General features: G+C 45.1%; 1 protein-coding gene across 2 annotated transcripts in view; it reads left to right on the plus strand.

Moving 5' to 3' along the window:
• Window positions 1-21,686, plus strand: part of GRM4 (glutamate metabotropic receptor 4) — a 561,406-nt gene that overhangs the window by 419,870 nt on the left and 119,850 nt on the right. The window contains exon 9 of one of the 2 annotated variants that reach the window (XM_073575600.1): window positions 1,500-1,590. In XM_073575600.1, the coding sequence (XP_073431701.1) occupies window positions 1,500-1,590 (91 nt within the window). Of the gene's footprint in view, window positions 1-1,499; window positions 2,454-21,686 lie in introns of both variants that reach the window. The other variant, XM_073575599.1, reaches the window with a different exon arrangement.

Consider the following 21,686-nt stretch of genomic DNA (forward strand, 5'->3'; position numbering starts at 1 on the left):
TGATAGTGCTGTTCATTACTGGTATACCCATCCAGACGCGTTATGTCTGTGCGCTGCCGTGGCCCGTGGTGCTGACTGGGCGTCCCGGCTGCCTTGATGACCCGGGGGATGATGTCATATCCTCTCTCCGATCACGTGCTATGCCGGTCGCCTATGTCGGCGCTGGGGACGCGGCATCACAACCAACTACACGCGCCGACTGATGCAGCCAGCGCGTACATGTTATGGAAAGCTCTCCATTCAAGGTAATTAATTATGAATCCTTGCAGCTGCTTCTGTTTAGTTATCAAATGCAGCTTCGATTACATCCCATGTTGGTCAGCTACTGAGCGATTTCGCTCAGCTGTACCACATCGCTCAAATTTCTGACTAGTTATATAAGGTATCCTAAGTAACTTGAAGCCTCGCCTCCTGACGAAGCTTCTTTCTGGCGAAACGCGCGTCAGGGCTGCTGAGCAGACTCCTACAGGGGCACCTATTCTTTACTACTGGCACCATGACTTCAGGTACAATCATATAATATCACTTTAATAATATGTTGAGATCAACTATTAACAATAAGTATATAAACTTTACCTGACTACCCTTCCATGGACTATATAGTCCAGATTAATGTACATCCACTTGTGATTTATAATGGTGTCTAAGGGTTTTTTCTATATGGTATGGTGTTATTTCATTTAGAGCTTTGTACCATTTTACGCCTGCCATATTGTACAAGTTAGCCTTATTGTGAAAACCTCTAGCTATATATGGTGCTCTATGTTAGTGAGTCCCAATGTTATTGTGATGATGTTTCATACTGTGTATCAATTCTCATAAAATTATTGTTATGATGTATTATTAATATTATTGGTATTTCACTAAATAAACTTTGTACAAAAATATTTTTCAGTGACCTTATTTCTATGTAGCTACTTCTACTTGGTAGAATAAGTTGTCACTTATTGGTGGTATGTTTGACACTTAATAGTGTTTATGAAGTAACAGCTTCAGATAGGAGGATTGGCTTGTTGGTGTATTAAGTATGTAACATTGCGGTTTTCTTGTGGGTCATGAAGATTCATTTTTGACATTTATTGTTACTTATTATAATGGAGTGGAAAATCATCTTATGATTTCTCAAACTAATTGTTTTGATGTTTTAGAAATGTACCATTTAGCTCACAAAGTCTTCAGCCTGTTTTTTGTTTTACACTAGTTCTATAATTTAGCTTTTTTTTCCAAGAGTTCTGTAATTTGGGAGGCACTTTTTTAAAAGTGGAAAACGTTTAAAAAGCAAAGGGATGAAGTAGTAGAAAAAAATATTAATATGCAGAGAGAGAATGAAGAATATGTTACTGTCTTGGAAATAATGCAATGTGATCTCATTCTTAAATCTTATTATTTTAACTTTTGTATCCTTGTCATTTTATTTTAAGCATGCATTGTACTAAACTAACTTATGCTTTCTTATGCTTTCCTCTTCTTTCCTCTTTCTTTACCAATGAATTGTCAAGATTGACCGTATGCATTGGCCTGGTACACATTCTGCCTCTTACCAATTCCTCCAGATCCCCCCTTCCGTATGCAGCCAGCCTTGCCTTCCAGGTGAGCGGAAGAAGGTGGTAAAAGGAATGCCCTGCTGTTGGCACTGTGAAAAATGTGAAGGTTATCAGTACCAACTTGATGCCTACACCTGCAAGAGATGCCCTATCCATATGAGACCTAATGAGAACCACACATTCTGCACTCCCATTCCGGTGATCAAGCTTGAGTGGAGTTCTCCTTGGGCTGTTGTGCCCTTACTTCTTGCTGTGCTTGGCATTTTAGCAACGCTGATTGTTGTGGGAACTTTCATGAGATACAATGATACTCCTATTGTTAAGGCGTCTGGTCGAGAACTAAGTTATGTCCTTCTAACTGGTATTTTCTTGTGTTATGTCAACACTTTTATTATGGTGGCCCAACCTGGCTATGGAACTTGCTCACTGAGAAGGGTATTTTTGGGCCTAGGAATGAGCATTAGCTATGCTGCATTACTCACAAAAACTAACCGAATTTACCGTATTTTTGAACAGGGTAAAAGATCAGTTAGTGCACCAAAATATATCAGCCCATCTTCTCAGCTGGTAATCACTGCTAGCCTTTCTTCTGTCCAATTACTGGGTGTGCTTGTGTGGTTTTTTGTGGACCCATCTCAACCTATAGTGGATTATGAGAACCAACGTACACCAGACCCACAGCTTGCAAGAGGAGTGCTCAAATGTGACATTTCGGACCTCTCCCTCATTTGTCTTTTGGGCTACAGCATGCTTCTTATGGTAACCTGCACTGTTTATGCTATCAAAACCCGTGGAGTTCCTGAGACATTTAACGAGGCAAAACCTATTGGATTCACCATGTACACCACCTGCATTGTTTGGCTTGCCTTCATTCCAATTTTCTTTGGCACTGCTCAGTCTGCTGAGAAGGTAAAGAAGGCACCCGTTATTGCATGCCTTTAATTTTATAATATTGATGCATGCAAATAAAAAGCATGTTTCAGTGTAATTTTGATGTTGGTTGTGAGGATTCATTTTTGCCATTTATTGTGACTTATATTGGAGTAGAAAAAATCTCATGGTTTCTTGAGCTATAGGCTTGGTGTTTTAGAAATATATAATTTAGCTCATGAAGTCTTCAGACATTTTCTTCAGATTTTTTTGTAATCTACAGTATGTCTCTGAGTATTACTCACGAGGTATTGTTCTCTACAGAGTTTTAAAGAATGCAGTTTGATAAAGACCGTGAGCAAGGATAAGGATGCCATCTTATTTTTTTTTCCTAAAATGGTCTGATTTGTTATTTATTATACTGTAGTTAGAAGAAAACTAAATGATTGAATGTTGCTGAGTGAGCATAAAGTGGTTGTTGGGGATAAGAATATAAAGTATGTGTGACCCGAGTCACGGCAGTAAATATATATACTACTTACTGTAAGTAAAGGGAGGTCAAACATTCCGAGATCAAGTGCAGGAAATGGCACAGTACGACAAAGGGAAGTCAGAGACGAAGTCCAATACATGAGTCGAGGTCAGGAAAACTAGAGAGACAAAACAGTTCACAGGGAGTAGGCACAACGAAAGTCAGGTCACAAGGAAAGGGTCTGAGTCCGGGAAGGGAATCAAGTCAAGCAGGGTCAAGTCAAGCAAGGAGGGATCAATGTTCCTCAGGCAACAGCAAGTGTACGATTGACATTGGGGGAGGAACTAGCATGTTTAAGTAGAAGCCTGATTAAGTAAAATGAACACAGGTGATTGCAGCACAGACTGACAGCCCCGACACAAAGTAACAAAAAGACAGAAACAGAGTGGAAATCATGACAGTATGCCTTTTTTTCAGTTAAAGTGTTACTGTTGTCTGTTGGAATAGTCTGGTATTGCAGGCTATGTCAATTCAAGGAAGAATTTTTACAACTTGACATAGCTCATGGCCGAGAGTTACTTTGTTTGCATAAGTCAGACATTTTTGGTTTTTCAGCTTTGTTGAACCACTACACTTACCTGGAGGTTGTCACAAGGTTGTGTGTGTGTGTGTGTGTGTGTGTATATATATATATATATATATATATATATATATACACTGCTGAAAAAAATAAAGGGAACACAAACAACAGAATACAACTCCAAGTAAATCAAATTTCTGTGAAATCAAACTGTCCACTTAGGAAGCAACACTGATTGACAATCAATTTCACATGCTGTTGTGCAGATGGAATAGACAACAGATGAAAATTATTGCCAATTATCAAGACACACTCAATAAAGGAGTGGTTCTGCAGGTGGAGACCACAGACCACATCTCAGTACCAATGCTTTCTGGCTGATGTTTTGGTCACTTTTGAATGTTGGTTGTGCTTTCACACTCGTGGTAGCATGAGACGGACTCTACAACCCACACAAGTGGCTCAGGTAGTGCAGCTCATCCAGGATGGCACATCAATGTGAGCTGTGGCAAGAAGGTTTGCTGTGTCTGTCAGCGTAGTGTCCAGAGGCTGGAGACGCTACCTGGAAACAGGCCAGTACACCAGGAGATGTGGAGGGGGCTGTAGGAGGGGGCTGTATGAGGGCAACAACCCAGCAGCAGGACCGTTACTTCAGCCTTTGTGCAAGGAGGAACAGGAGGAGCACTGCCAGAGCCCTGCAAAATGACCTCCAGCAGGCCACAAATGTGCATGTGTATGCACAAACGGTTAGAAACAGACTCCATGAGGATGGTCTGAGTGCCTGACGTCCTCTTAAAGGAAATCTGTCATCTATTTTTTTTTCAACTATCAGCTGCCAGCACCGCCATCAGGGGCTTATCTACAGCATTACTGTACATCTACAGAGTACTGCAGTGTGCAGGCGCTGGGAAAGGTCAGAAAGGTCTGGCGCCTGCGCACTGAAGGACTCTGCTCTGCCCTCAACAGGGCAGAGTAGTCCGCCTGTGCAGGAGCTGCACCAGGAAGCAAGAGGACGTCACGGTTAGAAGATGGGAGGCGCTGGACCAGACCGTGACACCAAAACCAGACCCGGACCTCCCCTGGGTGAGTATAATATAACTTGTTTTTCTTCTCTTTCAGGTTACATTGGGGGCTTATCTACAGCATTACAGAATGCTGTAGATAAGCCCCTGATGGCGGTGTCGGCAGCTGATAGTCGAAAAAATAGGTGACGGATTCCTTTTAAAGGGATCATTGGTATGGAAGTTAGGGCAAATCTATCCAGTGGTTTGGTTTTGACCCCAGGCCTCTCTTAAAGGGATCCCCGGTAAGGAATTAGGACCGTTCCACTCAGCGCTGTGGTTCTGACCCCAGGGTCTCTTAAAGGGATCCCCGGTATGGAAGTGAGGGTAAATCCACTCTGCACTTTAGTACTGACCCAAGGCCTCCTTTAAAGGGATCTTCAGTATGGAAGATAGGGCAAATCCCTCAGTGCTCTGATTCTGACTCCAGGCTTCTATTAAAGGGATTATTGGTATGGAAGTCAGGGCAAATCCATTCAGCGCTTTGGTTCTGACCCCAGGCCTCTCTTAAAGGGATCCCCGGTATGGAAGTTAGGGCAATTCCACTCAGCGTTCTGGTTCTGATCCCAGGCTCCCTTAACCCCTTTCTGCCATGTGACGTACTATCCTGTCCATGTGCCCTGGGACTTAATTCCCAGGGACGGGATAGTACGTCACAGCAATCAGCGGCGCTCACAGAGTGAGCGCCGCTGATCTCGGCTGGATGTCAGCTGATTATCACAGCGGACACCTGGCACAATGTGTCAGGGGTGGTCACGGACCGCCCCCGACACGTTATCCCCTGGCACACCACAATCAAACATGATCGCGGTGTACCGGGGGTTAAAGGGAAGCATCGGCAGAGAGGGGGCCCCCTCCGTGCTTCCCTGAGCCTCCCACAGCAGCGCAATGTGCAGTGCTGCTGGGGGGGCTCCTTCCCTGCAGGTCCCCGGATCCAATATGGCGACGGGGACCTTCGGGGACCTGCAGGGAGCTGGCTTCCTCAGTGCCTGCAAAGCGCAGGCAAGGAGGAAGTCTGCTTCAATGCCTGTGACAGATCGCTGATCTGTCACAGCGATCTGTGATGTGACAGATCAGCTATCTGTCACAGGACAGTGATGTCCCCCCAGGGACAATGTAATAAAGTAAAAAAAAAAAGTGTAAAGATAATTTTAAAAAAATCGCTAAATAAATTAAAAAAACAAATATTCCCTAATAAATTCATTTTTGGAAATAAAAACAAACAAACAATAAAAGTACACATATTTGGTATCGCCGCGTCCGTAACGACCCGCCTTATAAAACTATCCCATTAGTTAACCCCTTTAGCGAACCCTTTAAAAAATAAAAATAAAAAACGAAGCAAAAAATGATTTATTATCATACCGCCGAACAAAAAGTGCAATAACGCTCGACCAAAAAGACACATATAAATATCCATGGTACCGCTGAAAACATCATCTTGTCCCACAAAAAACGAGCCACAATACAGCATCATCAGCAAAAAAATAAAAAAGTTATAGCTCGCAGAATAAAGCGATGCAAAAATAATTATTTTTTATATAAAATTGTTTTCATTGCATAAAAGCGCCAAAACATAAAAAATACATAAATGAGGTATCGCTGTAACCATACTGACCCGAAGAATAAAACCGCTTTATCAATTTTACCGCACGCGGAACAGTGTAAATGCACCCCCCAAAAGAAATTCATGAAACGCTGGTTTTTGTTCATTCCGCGTCCCAAAAATCGGAATAAAAAACGATGAAAAGATGTCACGTGCCTGAAAATGATACCAATGAAAACGTCAACTCGTCCCGCAAAAAATAAGATCTCACATGACTTGGTGGGTCAAAATATGGAAAAATTATAGCTCTCAATATGTGGTGATGCAAAAACTTTTTTTACAATAAAAAGCGTCTTTTAGCATGCGACAGCCGCCAAACATAAAAACCGCCATAAATCGTAAATCAAACCCCCCCGTTATCACCCCCTTAGTTAGGGAAAAATAATAAAATAAAAAAATGTATTTATTTCCATTTTTCCATTAGGGTTAGGGCTAGGGTTAGGGCTGAGATTAGGGTTATGGGTGTGTTGAGGTTAGGGTTGGAGTTAGAATTGGGGGGTTTCCACTGTTTGGGCACATCAGGTGCTCTCCAAATGCGACATGGCGTCTGATCTCAATTCCAACCAATTCTGCATTGAAAAAGTCAAATGGTGCTCCTTCCCTTCCAAGCTCTGCCATGCGCCCAAACAGTGTTTTACCCCCACATATGGGGTATCAGCTTACTCAGGACAAATTGCAAAACAACTTTTGGGGTCCAATTTCTCCTGCTACCCTTAGGAAAATAAAAAATTGGGGGCAAAAATATCATTTTTGTGGAAAAAAATAAGATTTTTTTATTTTCACGCCCGGGCATTATAAACTTCTGTGAAGCCCTTGGGGGTTCAAAGTGCTCAACACACATCTGGATAAGTTCCTTAGGGGGTCTAGTGTCATTTGTGGGGGGTTTCCACTGTTTAGGTACATCAGGGGCTCTCCAAAGGCAACATGACACCCGCAGACCATTCCATCAAAGTATGCATTCCAAAACGTCACTACACCCCTTCCGAGCCCTGACGTGTGCCCATAAAGTAGTTTTCTCCCACATATGGGGTATCAGCATACTCAGGATAAATTGGAAAACAACTTTTGGGGTCCAATTTCTCCTGGTACCCTTGGGAAAATAAAAAAATGGGGACTAAAAGATTATTTTTGTGGAAAAAATAAGATTTTTTAATTGTACGGCTGTACGTTATAAACTTCTGTGAAGCCCTTGGGGGTTCAAAGTTCTCACCACACATCTAGATAAGTTACTTGGGGGGTCTAGTTTCCAAAATGGTGCCATTTGTTGGGGGTTTCCACTGTTTTGGTACATCAGGGGCTTTCCAAACGCGACATGGTGTCCAATCTCAATTCCAGCCAAAAAAGTCAAATGGCGCTGCTTCCCTTCCGAGCTCTGCCATGCACCCAAATAGTCATTTACACCCACATATGGGGTATCAGCTTACTCAGGACAAATTGCACAATAACTTTTAGGGTCCTGTTACCCTTGGGAAAATAAAATTTGGGGGTGAAAAGATCATTTTTTGGAAAAAATTTGATTTTTTAATTGTACCGCTGTACGTTATAAACTTCTGTGAAGCCCTTGTGGGTTCAAAGTTCTCACCACATATCTAGATAAGTTCCTTGGGGGGTCTAGTTTCCAAAATGGGGACACTTGTGGGGGGGGTTCCACTGTTTAGGTACATCAGGGGCTCTCCAAACGTGACATGGCGTCCGATCTGAATTCCAGCCAATTTTGCATTGAAAAAGTCAAACGGCGCTCCTTCCCTTCTGAGCTCTGCCGTGCACCGAAAAAGTGGTTCCCCCCACATATCAGGTATCAGCGTACTCAGGACAAACTGCATAACTTTTGCAGTCTAATTTATCCTTTTACTCTTGGTAAAACAAAAAAAATTGAACCTGAGTTGAGCGAAACGGGTCGGTCAAATTCATAAGTCGCCGACTTTCGCTGAAGTCGGATTTCATGAAACGAAACCCGACCATAGCGTGAGGTCGGCCACAAGGTCAGCGACCAAAGCGCCAAAGTCGTGTCTCAAATGATGCTTCCAGCGCCCTTTTTCAGACAATGATGGAGGACGCACACTGTGGGCAATGCGATGACATGGGTATCGGCCACCACCATCTTTGAGAAGGGCATGCAAGTGATTGGCTTGCTTTGTGTGGCGTCACAGGGGCTATAAAAGGGCGTGCATGCCGACCGCCATCTTACTTCTGCCGATATTAGCATTAGGGAGAGGTTGCAGCTGCTGATTCTGAATAAGGGAGAGCGTTAGGCAGGGAAGAAGAACAAAATAACTACTTCTGCTGTTAGCGATTTCCACTGTACAACACAACAGTTTGTGTGCAGTGACAGGGGAGGCTATATTTTTTGTGTATCAGCTCTGTTGGTTATTAGGCTGCCTAATAAGGCTCCCTAATAGCTGCATTGCTGTTTGCACACTGCTGTGCAAACTGCTTTTTTAAAAGCAAAAATACTTTTCTTCCTCTTTTCTGCACAGTTACCAAGCGTTCATTTTTCCACACTTTTGTGTGCAGCAGTCCTGCTTATTAGGCTGCTTGCTGCCACACTTGGACTGAGAACATCATTGTCAGCCTCCTAAAATCTCTAGGGAGATTCAAATTCTCCCCAATACTATATTCACCTTGTACTTTGTCATACACCAGCCAATTTCAGCCTGTTAAATTGAGGTGTAATCTATAGTGGGCCTGAGATAATAGTTCAGCCTCCTAAAATCTCTAGGGAACTTCCAATTCTCCACAATACTATATACACCTTGTACTTTTTCATACACCAGCCAATTTCAGCCTGTTAAATTGAGGTGTAATCTATATTGGACCTGAGATAATAGTTCAGCCTCCTAAAATCTCTAGGGAGATTCAAATTCTCCACAATACTATATACACCTTGTACTTTGTCATACACCAGCCAATTTCAGCCTGTTAAACTGAGGTGTAATCTATATTGGGCCTGAGATGATAATAGTTCAGCCTCCTAAAATCTCTAGGGAGCTTCCAATTCTCCCCAATACTATATACACCTTGTACTTTGTCATACACCAGCCAATTTCAGCCTGTTAAATTGAGGTGTAATCTATAGTGGGCCTGAGATGATAATAGTTCAGCCTCCTAAAATCTCTAGGGAGCTTCCAATTCTCCCCAATACTATATACACCTTGTACTTTGTCATACACCAGCCAATTTCAGCTTGTTAAATTGAGGTGTAATCTATATTGGGCCTGAGATAATAGTTCAGCCTCCTAAAATCTCTAGGGAGCTTCCCGTTCTCCCCAATACTATATACACCTTGTACTTAGTCATACACCAGCCAATTTCAGCCTGTTAAATTGAGGTGTAATCTATATTGGGCCTGAGACAATAGTTCAGCCTCCTAAAATTTTTAGGGAGATTCAAATTCTCCCCAATACTATATACACCTTGAACTTTGTCATACACCAGCCAATTTCAGTCTGTTAAATTGAGGTGTAATCTATATTGGGCCTGAGATAATAGTTCAGCCTTCTAAAATCTCTAGGGAGCTTCCAATTCTTCCCAATACTATATACACTTTGTACTTTGTCATACACCAGCCAATTTCAGCCTGTTAAATTGAGGTGTAATCTATATTGGACCTGAGATAATAGTTCAGCCTCCTAAAATCTCTAGGGAGATTCAAATTCTCCACAATACTATATACACCTTGTACTTTTTCATACACCAGCCAATTTCAGCCTGTTAAATTGAGGTGTAATCTATAGTGGGCCTGAGATAATAGTTCAGCCTCCTAAAATCTCTAGGGAGATTCAAATTCTCCACAATACTATATACACCTTGTACCTTGTTTTACAGTACCATATAGCTGGTGGTATTTTGGGTACATTTTTCCAAAAATGAGGAAGTATGGTGGAAGAGGCCGTGGAAGTGGGCGGGGGGTTGCCAGCTGCTACTGATGGTGGTGAGGGTGGTGGTGCATCTGCTGGTAGTGGCAAAAGCACAATAGCACCTAAGACAGGAGGTGATGAGCTTGCGTCATCGTCTGGCTCCACAAGGCCTCGAAGGCTCCCTTTTCTGGAAGTAGGTAAACCGCTTTTAAAGCCGTAGCTTCAGGAACAAGTTTTGGCTTACATTGCTGGCACAGCCTCCAGCTCTATCGCCTTCTCATCTGAAGTTTCAAAAAATAAAAGCACTGAGTCGTCAGTGGAGGCTCCTGGTCAGGGACAACACCTTTCCTTGTGTCCTTCAACCCTACCAAAAGTGAAGGATGCGGCAGGCCACACTACAGATTACTCCATGGAGCTCTTTTCACATACCATGCCTGGGTTATCAAGTCAAATCGTGAATTCCCCAGTCCAAGATGAATCGGAAATGGAGTGCACTGATGCACAGCCACTGCTAGATTTTTCTTCTGGTACATTCACTTAGAGCACTACATTGTCCTCGCAGTGTACTGAGCCAGAATCTGACCCTGATGAAACTCAGGTGTCCCTTCCTGCATACGATACCACCTTACACGGTGACACAGAGGAAGGAGCACATGAAATTGAAGAGGAGGTGATGGATGACCCAGTTGTTGACCCAGATTGGCATCCATTGGGGGAAGAGGGTGCCGCTGCCAATAGCTCAGAAGAGGAGGAGGAGGATCCGCAGCAGGCATCAACATCGCAACATCTGTTAGCTGGCAGGCCCGTAGCAGTCCAAAAACAGTTTACAAAAACCCAAAGAGTTGCAGGACAGCTTGGCCAGGTGGTCAAATTAGCACAGCGTGCAAGGTCTCAAAATGTCTTCTAAATAGGAAGAGTGCAGTGTGGCACTTTTTTGAACAAAATCCTAATGATCAGGCAAAGGTTATCTGTAAGAAGTGTGCAAAGACCTTTAGCCGAGGGAAAAATCTGAGAAATTTGAATACCAGTTGCATGCTTAGACATTTAACCACCATGCACTTGCAAGCGTGGATGGACTACCAAACCTCACGTACCACATGTGCACCTGCTCCGAATGAAGATAGTCAGCAATGCTACATTGCTTCCCCCACTGTAAGCCCACCATTTAGCACACCACCAGCAGCAAATGTTAAGGTGTCTTCGCAAGGCCAAAGCAGTCAGGGAATCACAATGTTATTGCTACGAAAGACTGAATCTAGGCCATCAGCAAGACCACCAACACCATCACCATCACCAACCCTCTCTCAGTCCGCCATGTCCACCGCTAGTTCCACCATATGCAGCTCTCAAGTCCAGCGCACCCTACCAGAGACTATGTGTAGGACAAGAAAGTACTCATCCTCTCATCCGCGTACACTGTGTTTGAACGCCCACATTGCCAAACTAATCTCGTTAGAGATGATGCCCTACCGGTTGGTTGAAAGCGAAGCTTTCCACAAGCTCATGGGCTGCGCAGTACCACGCTATGACCTACCCAGTCGGCACTTCTTTTCTCGAAAAGCCATCCCAGCCCTCCACCTGCATGTGAAAGACCGCATTGTCCATGCACTCAAGCAATCAGTGAGTGGAAAGGTGCACCTCACAACAGATGCATGGTCCAGTAGGCATGGCCAGGGCCGTTACGTGTCCATCACTGCGCACTGGGTTAATGTGGTAGATGCAGGCTCCACAGGGGACAGCAGCGGTGGGACAGTGCTGCCTAGCCCACGATATAGGAAACAGTTGACTGTAGGCGTTCGACCCTCCTCCATAAGCAAAAGCTCATCCACAGAGCGCAGTCGCACGAGCACTCCATCCACAGCTGCCAGTGTTGAACACGAGGTGTCCCACTATTGAACAGCTAGTGGTAAGCGTCAGCAGGCTGTGTTGAAGATGATGTGTTTAGGCGACAACAGACACACCGCGGAGGTACTGGCAGACTACTTGCAGAGACAAACTGAGTCATGGCCGGGCAGTCTACATCTTGAGGGAGGCAAGGTAGTTAGTGATAACGGCCGGAATTTTGTGGCAGCCATAGCCCTTTCAAAAATCAGACACATACTTTGCCAGGCTCACACCTTGAACCTAGTGGTGCAGTACTTCCTCAGTAATTATCTGGAGTTAACAGCCCTGCTCTATTTAGTGCGAAGACTGTGCTCGCACATCCGCCGGTCGCCCGTACACTCCAGTCATATGCAGAAGCTGAAGCGATTGCTCCACCTTCCCAAGCACCGCCTAATTATCGACGTTGCAACAAGGTGGAACTCCACCCTGCACATGGTTCAGAGGCTGTGCCAACAGAGGCAGGCTGTAATGCATTTGTGGGAGGATTCATGGGCAGGCAGTTTGGGGGCAGACATGGAGTTGTCTGGTGTGCAGTGGTCAAAGCTGAAAGACCTCTGTAAAGTCCTTCAATGTTTTGAGGAATGCACACGACTGGTAAGTGCAGACGACGCCATCATAAGCATGATCATCCCACTTATGCATCTGCTCATGCAAACTTTGACACATATTAAGGAGCAGGTGTCTGCAGCTGAGGAGGAAGAGGAGGAGGGAAGCCTTGATGAGTCAGCCATTGTCTGCTCAGGGAGCTCTCCTGGACAAGGTGGAGGAAGATGAGGAGGAGGAGGATGATGATGGGGATGATTATTTAGGGGAGGAGGATGCTTCTCAGGGGACAAGAGAAAATTTTGGCATGGCAAGGTCAGGTACATGGTTTGTGCGTGATTGGAGGGATGTTGATTTGCCAGAAAGTGCTCCTCCACCCAGCACTCGCAGTGCATCATTGACACCTGGAACATTGGCCCACATGTGTGATTATGCCTTGCAGATCCTAAAAAGGGACCCCCGCATTGCCAAAATGATGAACGATGACGACTACTGGTTGGCCAGCATCCTGGATCCACGCTATAAAGGCAAATTCCAAAACATCATGCCACAGGAGAACCTAGAGCTAATATTGGCTAACAAACAAGCAACTCTGGTAAACGATTTGTTTGAGACATTCCCAGCACACAGCGGCGGTGATGGTTCTCCCACGAGCCATAGGGGGCAACATGGAAGAGGTGTTTTCGTGGTGCACACAGCTGAAGTGGCGTTGGACACAGGGGTTTCATGACCATGTTGTGGACTGATTTTTCAAGTACCGCTCACACGACTGCTAATACTGCATCGATTGAAAGTGACAGGAGACAGCAGTTGTCAACTATGGTTACAAACTACTTCTCCTCCCATATCGATGTTCTCCCTCACAGGTCATTCCCCTTTGACTATTGGGCCTGTAAACTGGACACCTGGCCTGAATTGGTACAATATGCCTTACAAGAGCTCGCTTGCCCTGCTTCTAGTGTGCTATCCGAAAGAGTCTTCAGTACTGCTGGATCAATCCTGACAAAAAAAAAGGACCCATCTGTCGACCCAAAATGTTGATGATCTAACCTTCATTAAAATGAACCATGCATGGGTTTCAAAGGATTTTGTCCCACCTTCCCCTGCTGACACGTAGGTTGCCAGAAAAATGGCTCGCTTTTGTCCTCCTCTTCCTCGGACTTTTCCAATTCCTCCATTTTCAGCTGCTGAATGTCCAACATCAGCATATGCCATTTTTTCAACCTCCCTAACTGGGCTGCCTCCCCCCCAGGACCGGGGTCACCACCTGGCGCACGCACCCGTGCGAGTGCCGTTGCCCTGGACAGGTGGGTGGGCCTACTCTTGGGCGACGGCACAGGCACAGGGTCCCTCATAGAACAATCTGACGGTGGGGGTGCACACCCACCGTCAGACACACCGGTGTACTATGAGGGGCCCTGTGCCAGTACCGCCACCCATGAGTGGGCCCCCCCTGCTTGCTCAGGGCCCCAGCACTTGCAATACTTACCTCTCCCTGCTCCACTGCTGTGTAGTCTGGGCTGTTAAATCCTTCACTGGGACTGCCAATACAAATTTGGTGAACTGATAGATGATGGTTAAGACGTAGCTATGCCCTGTCCTGCTGGGCTCTATCTTCAGATGATCAATAGCTTCCATTTGTTATGGATGTCGACTCACAATGAGATGCAGTGGTGGCTTATCATCAGCTTTCACGGTTTTCCTACTTACAGATGTGTGACATTCCTGCCCACATTCTTAAATGTGTCCTCTCATGCCAATCCAATAGAATCGCCTACGGCCTGTGGCTTGTGTCTTTTGCACTCCAAAGTTACCTGATAGATCATGATAGGCAGGGAGGACAATGTCTACATCTGTCCCTTTGATCACAATTTGATGGAGATGAGTAACGGTGATGGGTTCCACGGTACTACAATACAGCAAACCTTTCTTCACAAGAACTGTTTTCGCTGTCTCCAGAGACAAAGTAATTGAGGGTCAGCATCGCCTCTGAGAATTCTCCCGGGAGTTTTTCCCGTGATTAGTAATTCCAAAATTTCTGCAATCACTCGACTTTCCTTCTGTACTTGTATCCATCTCATTTCCTCTTGCGGAGAGTCTGGACTGTCTTACAGAGACTGAAATATATATTAAGATTGAAAAATACCCCAACAGTGTATACTGGTGTACACTTCAAATACATTACCCTTTTTCTACTTTTTAGATTCTTGTGTAATCCATACTGAGGCTGTGAGAGTCTTTGTCGGACTATGGAAATATACACGGAGAATTTCAATGTTTAAACTATGCTATATAGGGCGGCACAGTGGCTCAGTGGTTAGCGTTGCAGCCTTGCAGCGCTGGGGTCCTGGGTTCAAATCCCACCAAGGACAACATCTGCAAGGAGTTCTCCCCGTGTTTGCATGGGTTTCCTCTGGGCACTCCGGTTTCCTCCCACATTCCAAAGACATACTGATAGGGAATTTAGATTGTGAGCCTTCAGGGACAGCGATGCTAATGTGTGCAAAACTGTAAAGCCCTGCGGAATTTGTTAGCGCTATATAAAAATAAAGATTATTATTATATATACCCTTTCTACAATCTTGTCGAATCCATACTGGGCCTGAGACCGTCTGAGTCTGCCTACTGATATATAGACATAGATTTTTAATGTGTAAACTATGCTACATATATACCTGTTATCTGGTGATACTGTACCCTATCTCAACTTTCTACAATCTTGTCGATTCCGTACTGGGCCTGAGACCGTCTGAGTCTGCCTCCTGATTAGAGATGAGCGGTGTTCGAGTCGACCTGTTCGCCAAGTTCAAATTCGAGCTGTTTTGGGCGGTGTTCAAGCCGTTCGTCGAACTCAAACACTTTGCTTAAAATTCGGCTGTTCGAGGTTCCATTCGTTCACCAAAAGCGTAACTTTATTTTCGCATTAATAATTGTTTTCAATGTTAATAGACAGTTTCATGGCATAGTAGCGGTGTCTGGTAGCCAGCGGTGTAGTGCACCTGTCAAGGAACTACACCGTGTGTGTTTCTAATTATTTTTTACCGCATCTTGTCCAGAAAATCCTTTTGGGCCTTGTAGCACTGTCTACTACTCAGCAGAGGAGCCCACCCGTGAACCTAGCTATGCCGCCTGTTTATGAAAGAACCAGTTTTTGACTGCATTTAGCCCAGTTAATACTTTGGGCCTAGTAACTGTGTCTGCTACTCAGCAGAGGAGCCCACCCGTGAACCAAGCTGTGCCACCTGTTTATGTGAGAACCATTTTTTAACTCCATTTAGCCCAGTGAATACTTTGGGCCTAGTACCTGTGTCTACATCTCAGCAGAGGAGCCCACCCGTGAACCTAGCTATGCCGCCTGTTTATGTAAGAACTGTGTGCTACTCAGCAGAGGAGCCCAGCTGTTAAACAAGCTACAGCACCTGTGGTTTGTACACTTAATTTTTTCACATTCTTTCTGGAATGCCAGTTAGGCCTAATTCCGGAATTCCGGTTGACCTGCACTTAGTGGGAAATCCTCGTTCGGGGGGAAGAATTGGAATCCCAGATCCCCATTACTAACGGGGTTCAGCGGGTTATCCGCACCTGTAAGCGACACACGCTGGTCCTTTCAGTGTAGCGCGCATGCTGCCCCGGACATGTAAGGGCATGACAGACCTGTTATTGCTCGATCTCGCGTGCCAGAGCCTCGCGTGTCCCTCTAGTAAGCTGGACGTGGACCGCGGGGTCATGCCGGAGTCTCGTTCGTTAACGGAATTAAGCTGACAAATTGCTAGCACAACTAAAAATAGCCATGCACCACCACGCACAGAATTGACAAAGCTTGCAATCTGTCCATCTTTTCCGTGGCTGGCATGTTTGAGGTTGCCCGTGTGGAGTCCAATTAAGCCGCAGGCTCTACTCCTGGTGGTGCTCTTCTGGACATTCCTTTAATGTCCAGTTTTGCAACCATACTGCCCCCGGAAACCAAACACTTTGCCTTCATGGACGCTGTTCGGAGGGTCGTGGGAATAATGCCGCCCGATCGGCAGTTGGCATAATTTATGGTGGGAAGTCCGACGGTACATGATCGTCTTCGATTTTAGAATTTTAGATTTTTTTTTATTTTAGATTTTTAGTCCAGCCTGTCTTGACTTTATAAGGGCATGACATGCCTATATCTGTGTCTCCTCCTCCTCCTTTTACTCCTCCACCTCTTTTCTATATTTAGTTGCCCTTTTCCATATGCTATTTTAGTCTTCTGAGCATTTTGACTGCTTTGGGACACCTTTTAAGGTGTTTTGTAATTGTTTTCTATGTGTTTGTATGTGTTTGTGTTTGCCTGCCATTGTTTTCAATGGGGCTCGATGGTGTTCGTCGAACGTTCGACGAACATTCAACAAACTTGCCTCCTGTTCGACGCACCGAACCTGAACTCGAACACTAGCAGGGTGGCTCAACACTACTCCTGATATATAGACGTACATTTTTAGTGTTTAAACTATGCTACATATACCTGGTATCTGGTGATACTGTACCCTTTCTGCCAGGTAGTTCTCCTCCACCCACCACTCTAAGTGTATCATTGACACCTGGAACATTGGCCCACATGTATGATTATTTCTTGCGGATCTTCTTTTTATATTGAGGTGTGATCCATCCTGAGCGTGTGAGAGTCTGTGGGTTACTCCCGCAATTTATATGTAGATTTAAAAATTAATTACCCCAACACTGTATACAGCTCTACGCTTGTGATACATTACCCATTTACTGCTTTTTATATTCTGGTCTAATCCAAACTGACCAAGTGAGAGTGTGTTTCTGACTGTGGAAACAAATACTGAGATTGACAATGACCGACCCCTACACTGTGTACAGCTGTAAGCTTCAGATCCATTACCGTTTTACGGCTTTTTATATTGTGTTGTAATCCATATTGAGCCTGAGAGCGTCTGTGTCTGCCTCCTGAAATATATACGGAGATTTAGAATGTTTACTATACTATATATACCTGGTATCTGATGATACTGTACCTTTTTTCTACTTTTTATATTCTTGTCTAATCCATGTCTAATCCATACTGAGCCTGTGAGCGTCTCTGTTTGACTCATGAAATATATAGGGAGATTGACAATTATCCTTTGACTGTGTAGAGCTGTACGCTTCTGATACAGTACCATATATCAGATGTTATTTTGGGTACATTTTCTCCAAAATTTGGAAGTATGGTGGAAGAGACCGCGGACGTGGGCGTAGGCGGGCCAGCTGGTACTGATGGTGGTGGTGCATCTGCTGGTAGTGGCAAAAGCACAATAGCAGCTAACGCAGGTGGTGTTGAGCCTGCGTCATGGTCTGGCTCCGGAACGCCTGGAAGGCTACCTTTTCTTGTAGTAGGTTAACCGCTTTTAAAGCCGCAGCATCAGGAACTGGTTTTTGCTTACATTGCCGAAACAGACTCCAGCAAATATGCCCACCTCTTCTGAAGTTTCAAAAAATGCAAGCACTGAGTCATCAAGTGCTGGCTTCTGGTCAGGAAGAACCCCTTTCCTTGTGTCCTTCACCCCCACCAAAAGTGAATGATGCAGCAGCCCACTCTTCACATTAGTCCATGTAGCTCTTTCCCACATAACATGCCTGGGTTATCAAGTCAAATCGTGAATTCCCCAGTCCAAGATGAATCTGACATGGAGTGTGGGTGGCCAGCCAGGGCAGTGGGGTTAATCGGTACCGGGTCGGTGTCTCAGAGGGATGTGTCACGGTGGTGGTGACCCGGTCCGTGGGCCTGGGCATCCATGCAAAGGGGTGAATAACGTTTATAGGTGAATGATACGTGACGCCACCTGTGGTTTCTGATCAGATTGACCAGCGCTGCAGTGTCGCTTCTCTGGGACAGATGTTGTGGTGCAGCTAAGATGTAGAAGCCCTGCACAGGTAGGGCCGTAGTCGCAGGGCAGATGAAAGAGTTGGTAGATGGTGTGCAGTGCAGGATGTAGCAGTGCCATGTGCCAGGCACAGGAGAAAGATGACAGACACAGTCGTGCAGTTCCTTTACCTGTACTTGGTAGGTGCCATACAGGACCCAGAGTACAGATGGAGAAGTAGTTGGTCAGCCTGGAAGCAAATTAGGAATTCTCTCTCTGCAGTTAGGTAGTGTGGCCTGTGTTCTAGCGCTTAACAGAGGTACTCGCAGTACTGAGTTCACTGAAGTTCCCCCTGTTGACTGTCTTTTGAAACTTTCTCCTATGGCAGGCAGCCGTAGCCTTTTCCTTCTGGCTCACACAAGTCAGTGTTGGGGCCTCCGAGCCTTAGTTGGGAACAGAGCATTTACAGCTGCTACTTCCTCCAGTTTCTGCTGCAGGACCGTCAGTGTCCCTACAAACTCGGAGACCGGAATCCAGACCATACGCTCCAGCTAGGAGTGAGCCTTAACTCTGCTCATCCTCCAGCTCCCCTTCTCACATCCACACACTTCCCCTTCCCTTCACAGACTGCCCTAACTTCCCTCCTCCCAACCACAGAGAGCAGCTCCTCAGCAGTCAAGTTCAGAGCTCTCCCTGCTGGCCTGGAGTGGGAACTGTGTTGTGTGTTGGTTTAACTGCTAGAGAGATCCTTCGTTGCTCCCAAGCATGACATCACACTCCCTAGGAGGAAGGTAATGCCACTGTGGTGACCGTACTCCTGGGGGCACCACAAGTGCACTGATGCCCAGCCACTGCTAGATGATTCTGCTGGTACATTGACCCGGACCACTACATTCCTCTCGCACTCTACACAGCCAGAATCTGACCCTGATGAAACTCAGGTTCCCCTTCCCGTCCCGCATGCTATACCACCTTACAAGGTGACAAAGCGGAAGATGCAGATGAAAGTGCAGGTTCCTTGAGCAGGTGGGGGGCATACTCATGGGAGACGGCACTGGCACAGGGCCCCTCATAGTACGCAGAAGTGTCTCTGCCGGTGTGGGGGCCACCCACCATCAGACACACCGCTGTACTATTATGGGCCCTGTGCCAGTGCCATCGCCAACGAGTGGGCCCCCCTGCTTGCTCAGGATCGCAGCACTTGCAAAGTTGAAATACTTACCTCTCCCTGCTCCACGGACGTGACGTCTTCTGCGTTTCCTTACAGTGACATTCTGGTCAGAGAGCGCGATAACATCACGTCTGTACGCCCTCTGCCTAAACAGTCCAAGTGCAGAGAGATGGAAGATCGGGACGACGAGAAATCCAGACTAGTACAGGGATTCCCTAGCGAGGAGACTTATTTAATTGTTTTAAAGGTTGGGAGCAACTTTTGGGGAGCACTATACTCTGGATAATGATATATAGGGCCCACCATACACTGGAGCATTCCAAAGGTGGACATCAGACACTGGAGCAGCATTTACAGGGCCCATTATACTCTGGAGCATTAGAAATGGGGCCCATTATATATGGAGCATTATTTGGGCCCATAACACAGTGAAGCTTCATCCATGGGGACCAACATATACTGTAGCATTATGTGGAGCTCATCATATACTGTATGGAACATTATATGGGACCAATGATTCTGTATGGAGAAATATATGGGCCTCATTACTCTGTATAGCACACTAAGCAGTGGCCATATGGAGTAATATACTGTGTGTTTTTGGAGCTATTGGAGAATTTAAAATGGATATCAGTCATATGATGTATGAAGTGAAGTATTTTTCATTGTACTATACCGCTATTTCTCTGCCGTATCAGAGGATCATAAATTATGGCATGTGTTAAAGAAGCCCATTGACACTCTTTGGCCCTGGGCCCACGAAAATCTGGAGCCAGCCCTACCCCCCCCACAACTTTAGCGAAATAACCCCCAGTTTCAATGCCCAACTATTATTATAAAGTAAATTAAGGTTGACAAGCTTAAGTAATAAGAATTGATGTTTTGGGCATTAAAATGGGCACTGTAGGTGTGTTTCCTGTCCTCCACTCACTGCTGACTTTTCTTTCCCATTGACTTGCATTGGGTTTCGTGTTTCAGTTGGCCTTCGACTTTTCACGATAATTGCCCGATTTTTGTTCGACCTGACTTTTGCCAAAGTCGGGTTTCGTGAAACCCGACTCGACCCGAAAAAATGCAAAGTCGCTCATCTCTAGTGCTAAGGATAGGTATTTTTTGCAAAGTCGCTCATCTCTAAACCTGAAGTATTTTTTTGTGAAAAAAATTTAAATGTTCATTTTTTTTTTTAAATATTCAAAAAATTCCTGTGAAGCACCTGAAGGGTTACTAAACTTCTTGAATGTGGTTTTGAGCACCTTACGGGGTGCAGTTTTTAGAATGGTGTCACTTTTGGATATTTTCTATCATATAGACCCCTCAAAGTGGCTTCAAATGTGGTGTGGTCCGTAAAAATAAAATGGTGTTGCAAAAATGAGGAATCGCTGGTCAACTTTTAACCCTTATGACTTCCTAACAAAAAAAAATGTTGGTTCCAAAATTGTGCTGATGTAAAGTAAACATATGGGAAATGTTACTTATTAAGTTTTTTGTGTGCCGTATCTCTGTGATTTAAGGGCATAAAATTCAAATTTGGGAAATTGCGAAATTTTCAAAATTTTCGCCAAATTTCCGTATTTGTCACAAATAGACGCAAGTTATTTGAATGAAATTTTACCACTACCCTGAAGTACAATATGTCATGAGAAAACTGTGTCAGAATCACAGGGATTCATGGAAGCGTTTCAAAGTTATTACCTCATAAAGGGACAGTGGTCAGAATTGTAAAATTTGGCCCGGTCATGAACGTGCAAACCACCCTTGGGGGTTAAGGGGTTAAAAGGATCCCCGGTATGGAAGTCAGGGCAATTGCCTTCAAATGCTCTGGTACTGACCCCAGGCTCTCTTAAAGGGATCCCTGGTATGGAAGTTAGGACCGTTCCACTCAGCTCTGTGGTTCTGACCCCAGTCTCTCTTAAAGGGATCATTGGTATGGAAGCTAGGGCAATTCCACTCAGCACTCTGGTTCTGACCCCAGGACCCTTTTAAAGGGATCCCCTGTATGGAAGTGAGGACAAATCCACTCTGCGCTTTGGTACTGACCCCAGGCCTCTCTTAAAGGGTTCTCCGGTATGGAAGTTAGGGTAAATCCCTCAGCGCTCTAATTCTCACCCCAGGCTTCTATTAAAGGGATAATTGGTATGGAAGTCAGGGCAAATCCACTCAGCTCTCTGGTTCTGACGCCAGGCCTCTCTTAAAAGGATCCCCGGTATGGAAGTTAGGACCGTTCCACTCAGCGCTCTGGTTCTGATCCCAGGCTGATGGGA

Source organism: Dendrobates tinctorius, unplaced genomic scaffold (genome assembly GCF_039654945.1).
Source record: "Dendrobates tinctorius isolate UK_male_01 unplaced genomic scaffold, ASM3965494v1 ptg000045l, whole genome shotgun sequence".
Taxonomy (NCBI): Eukaryota; Metazoa; Chordata; class Amphibia; order Anura; family Dendrobatidae; genus Dendrobates; species Dendrobates tinctorius.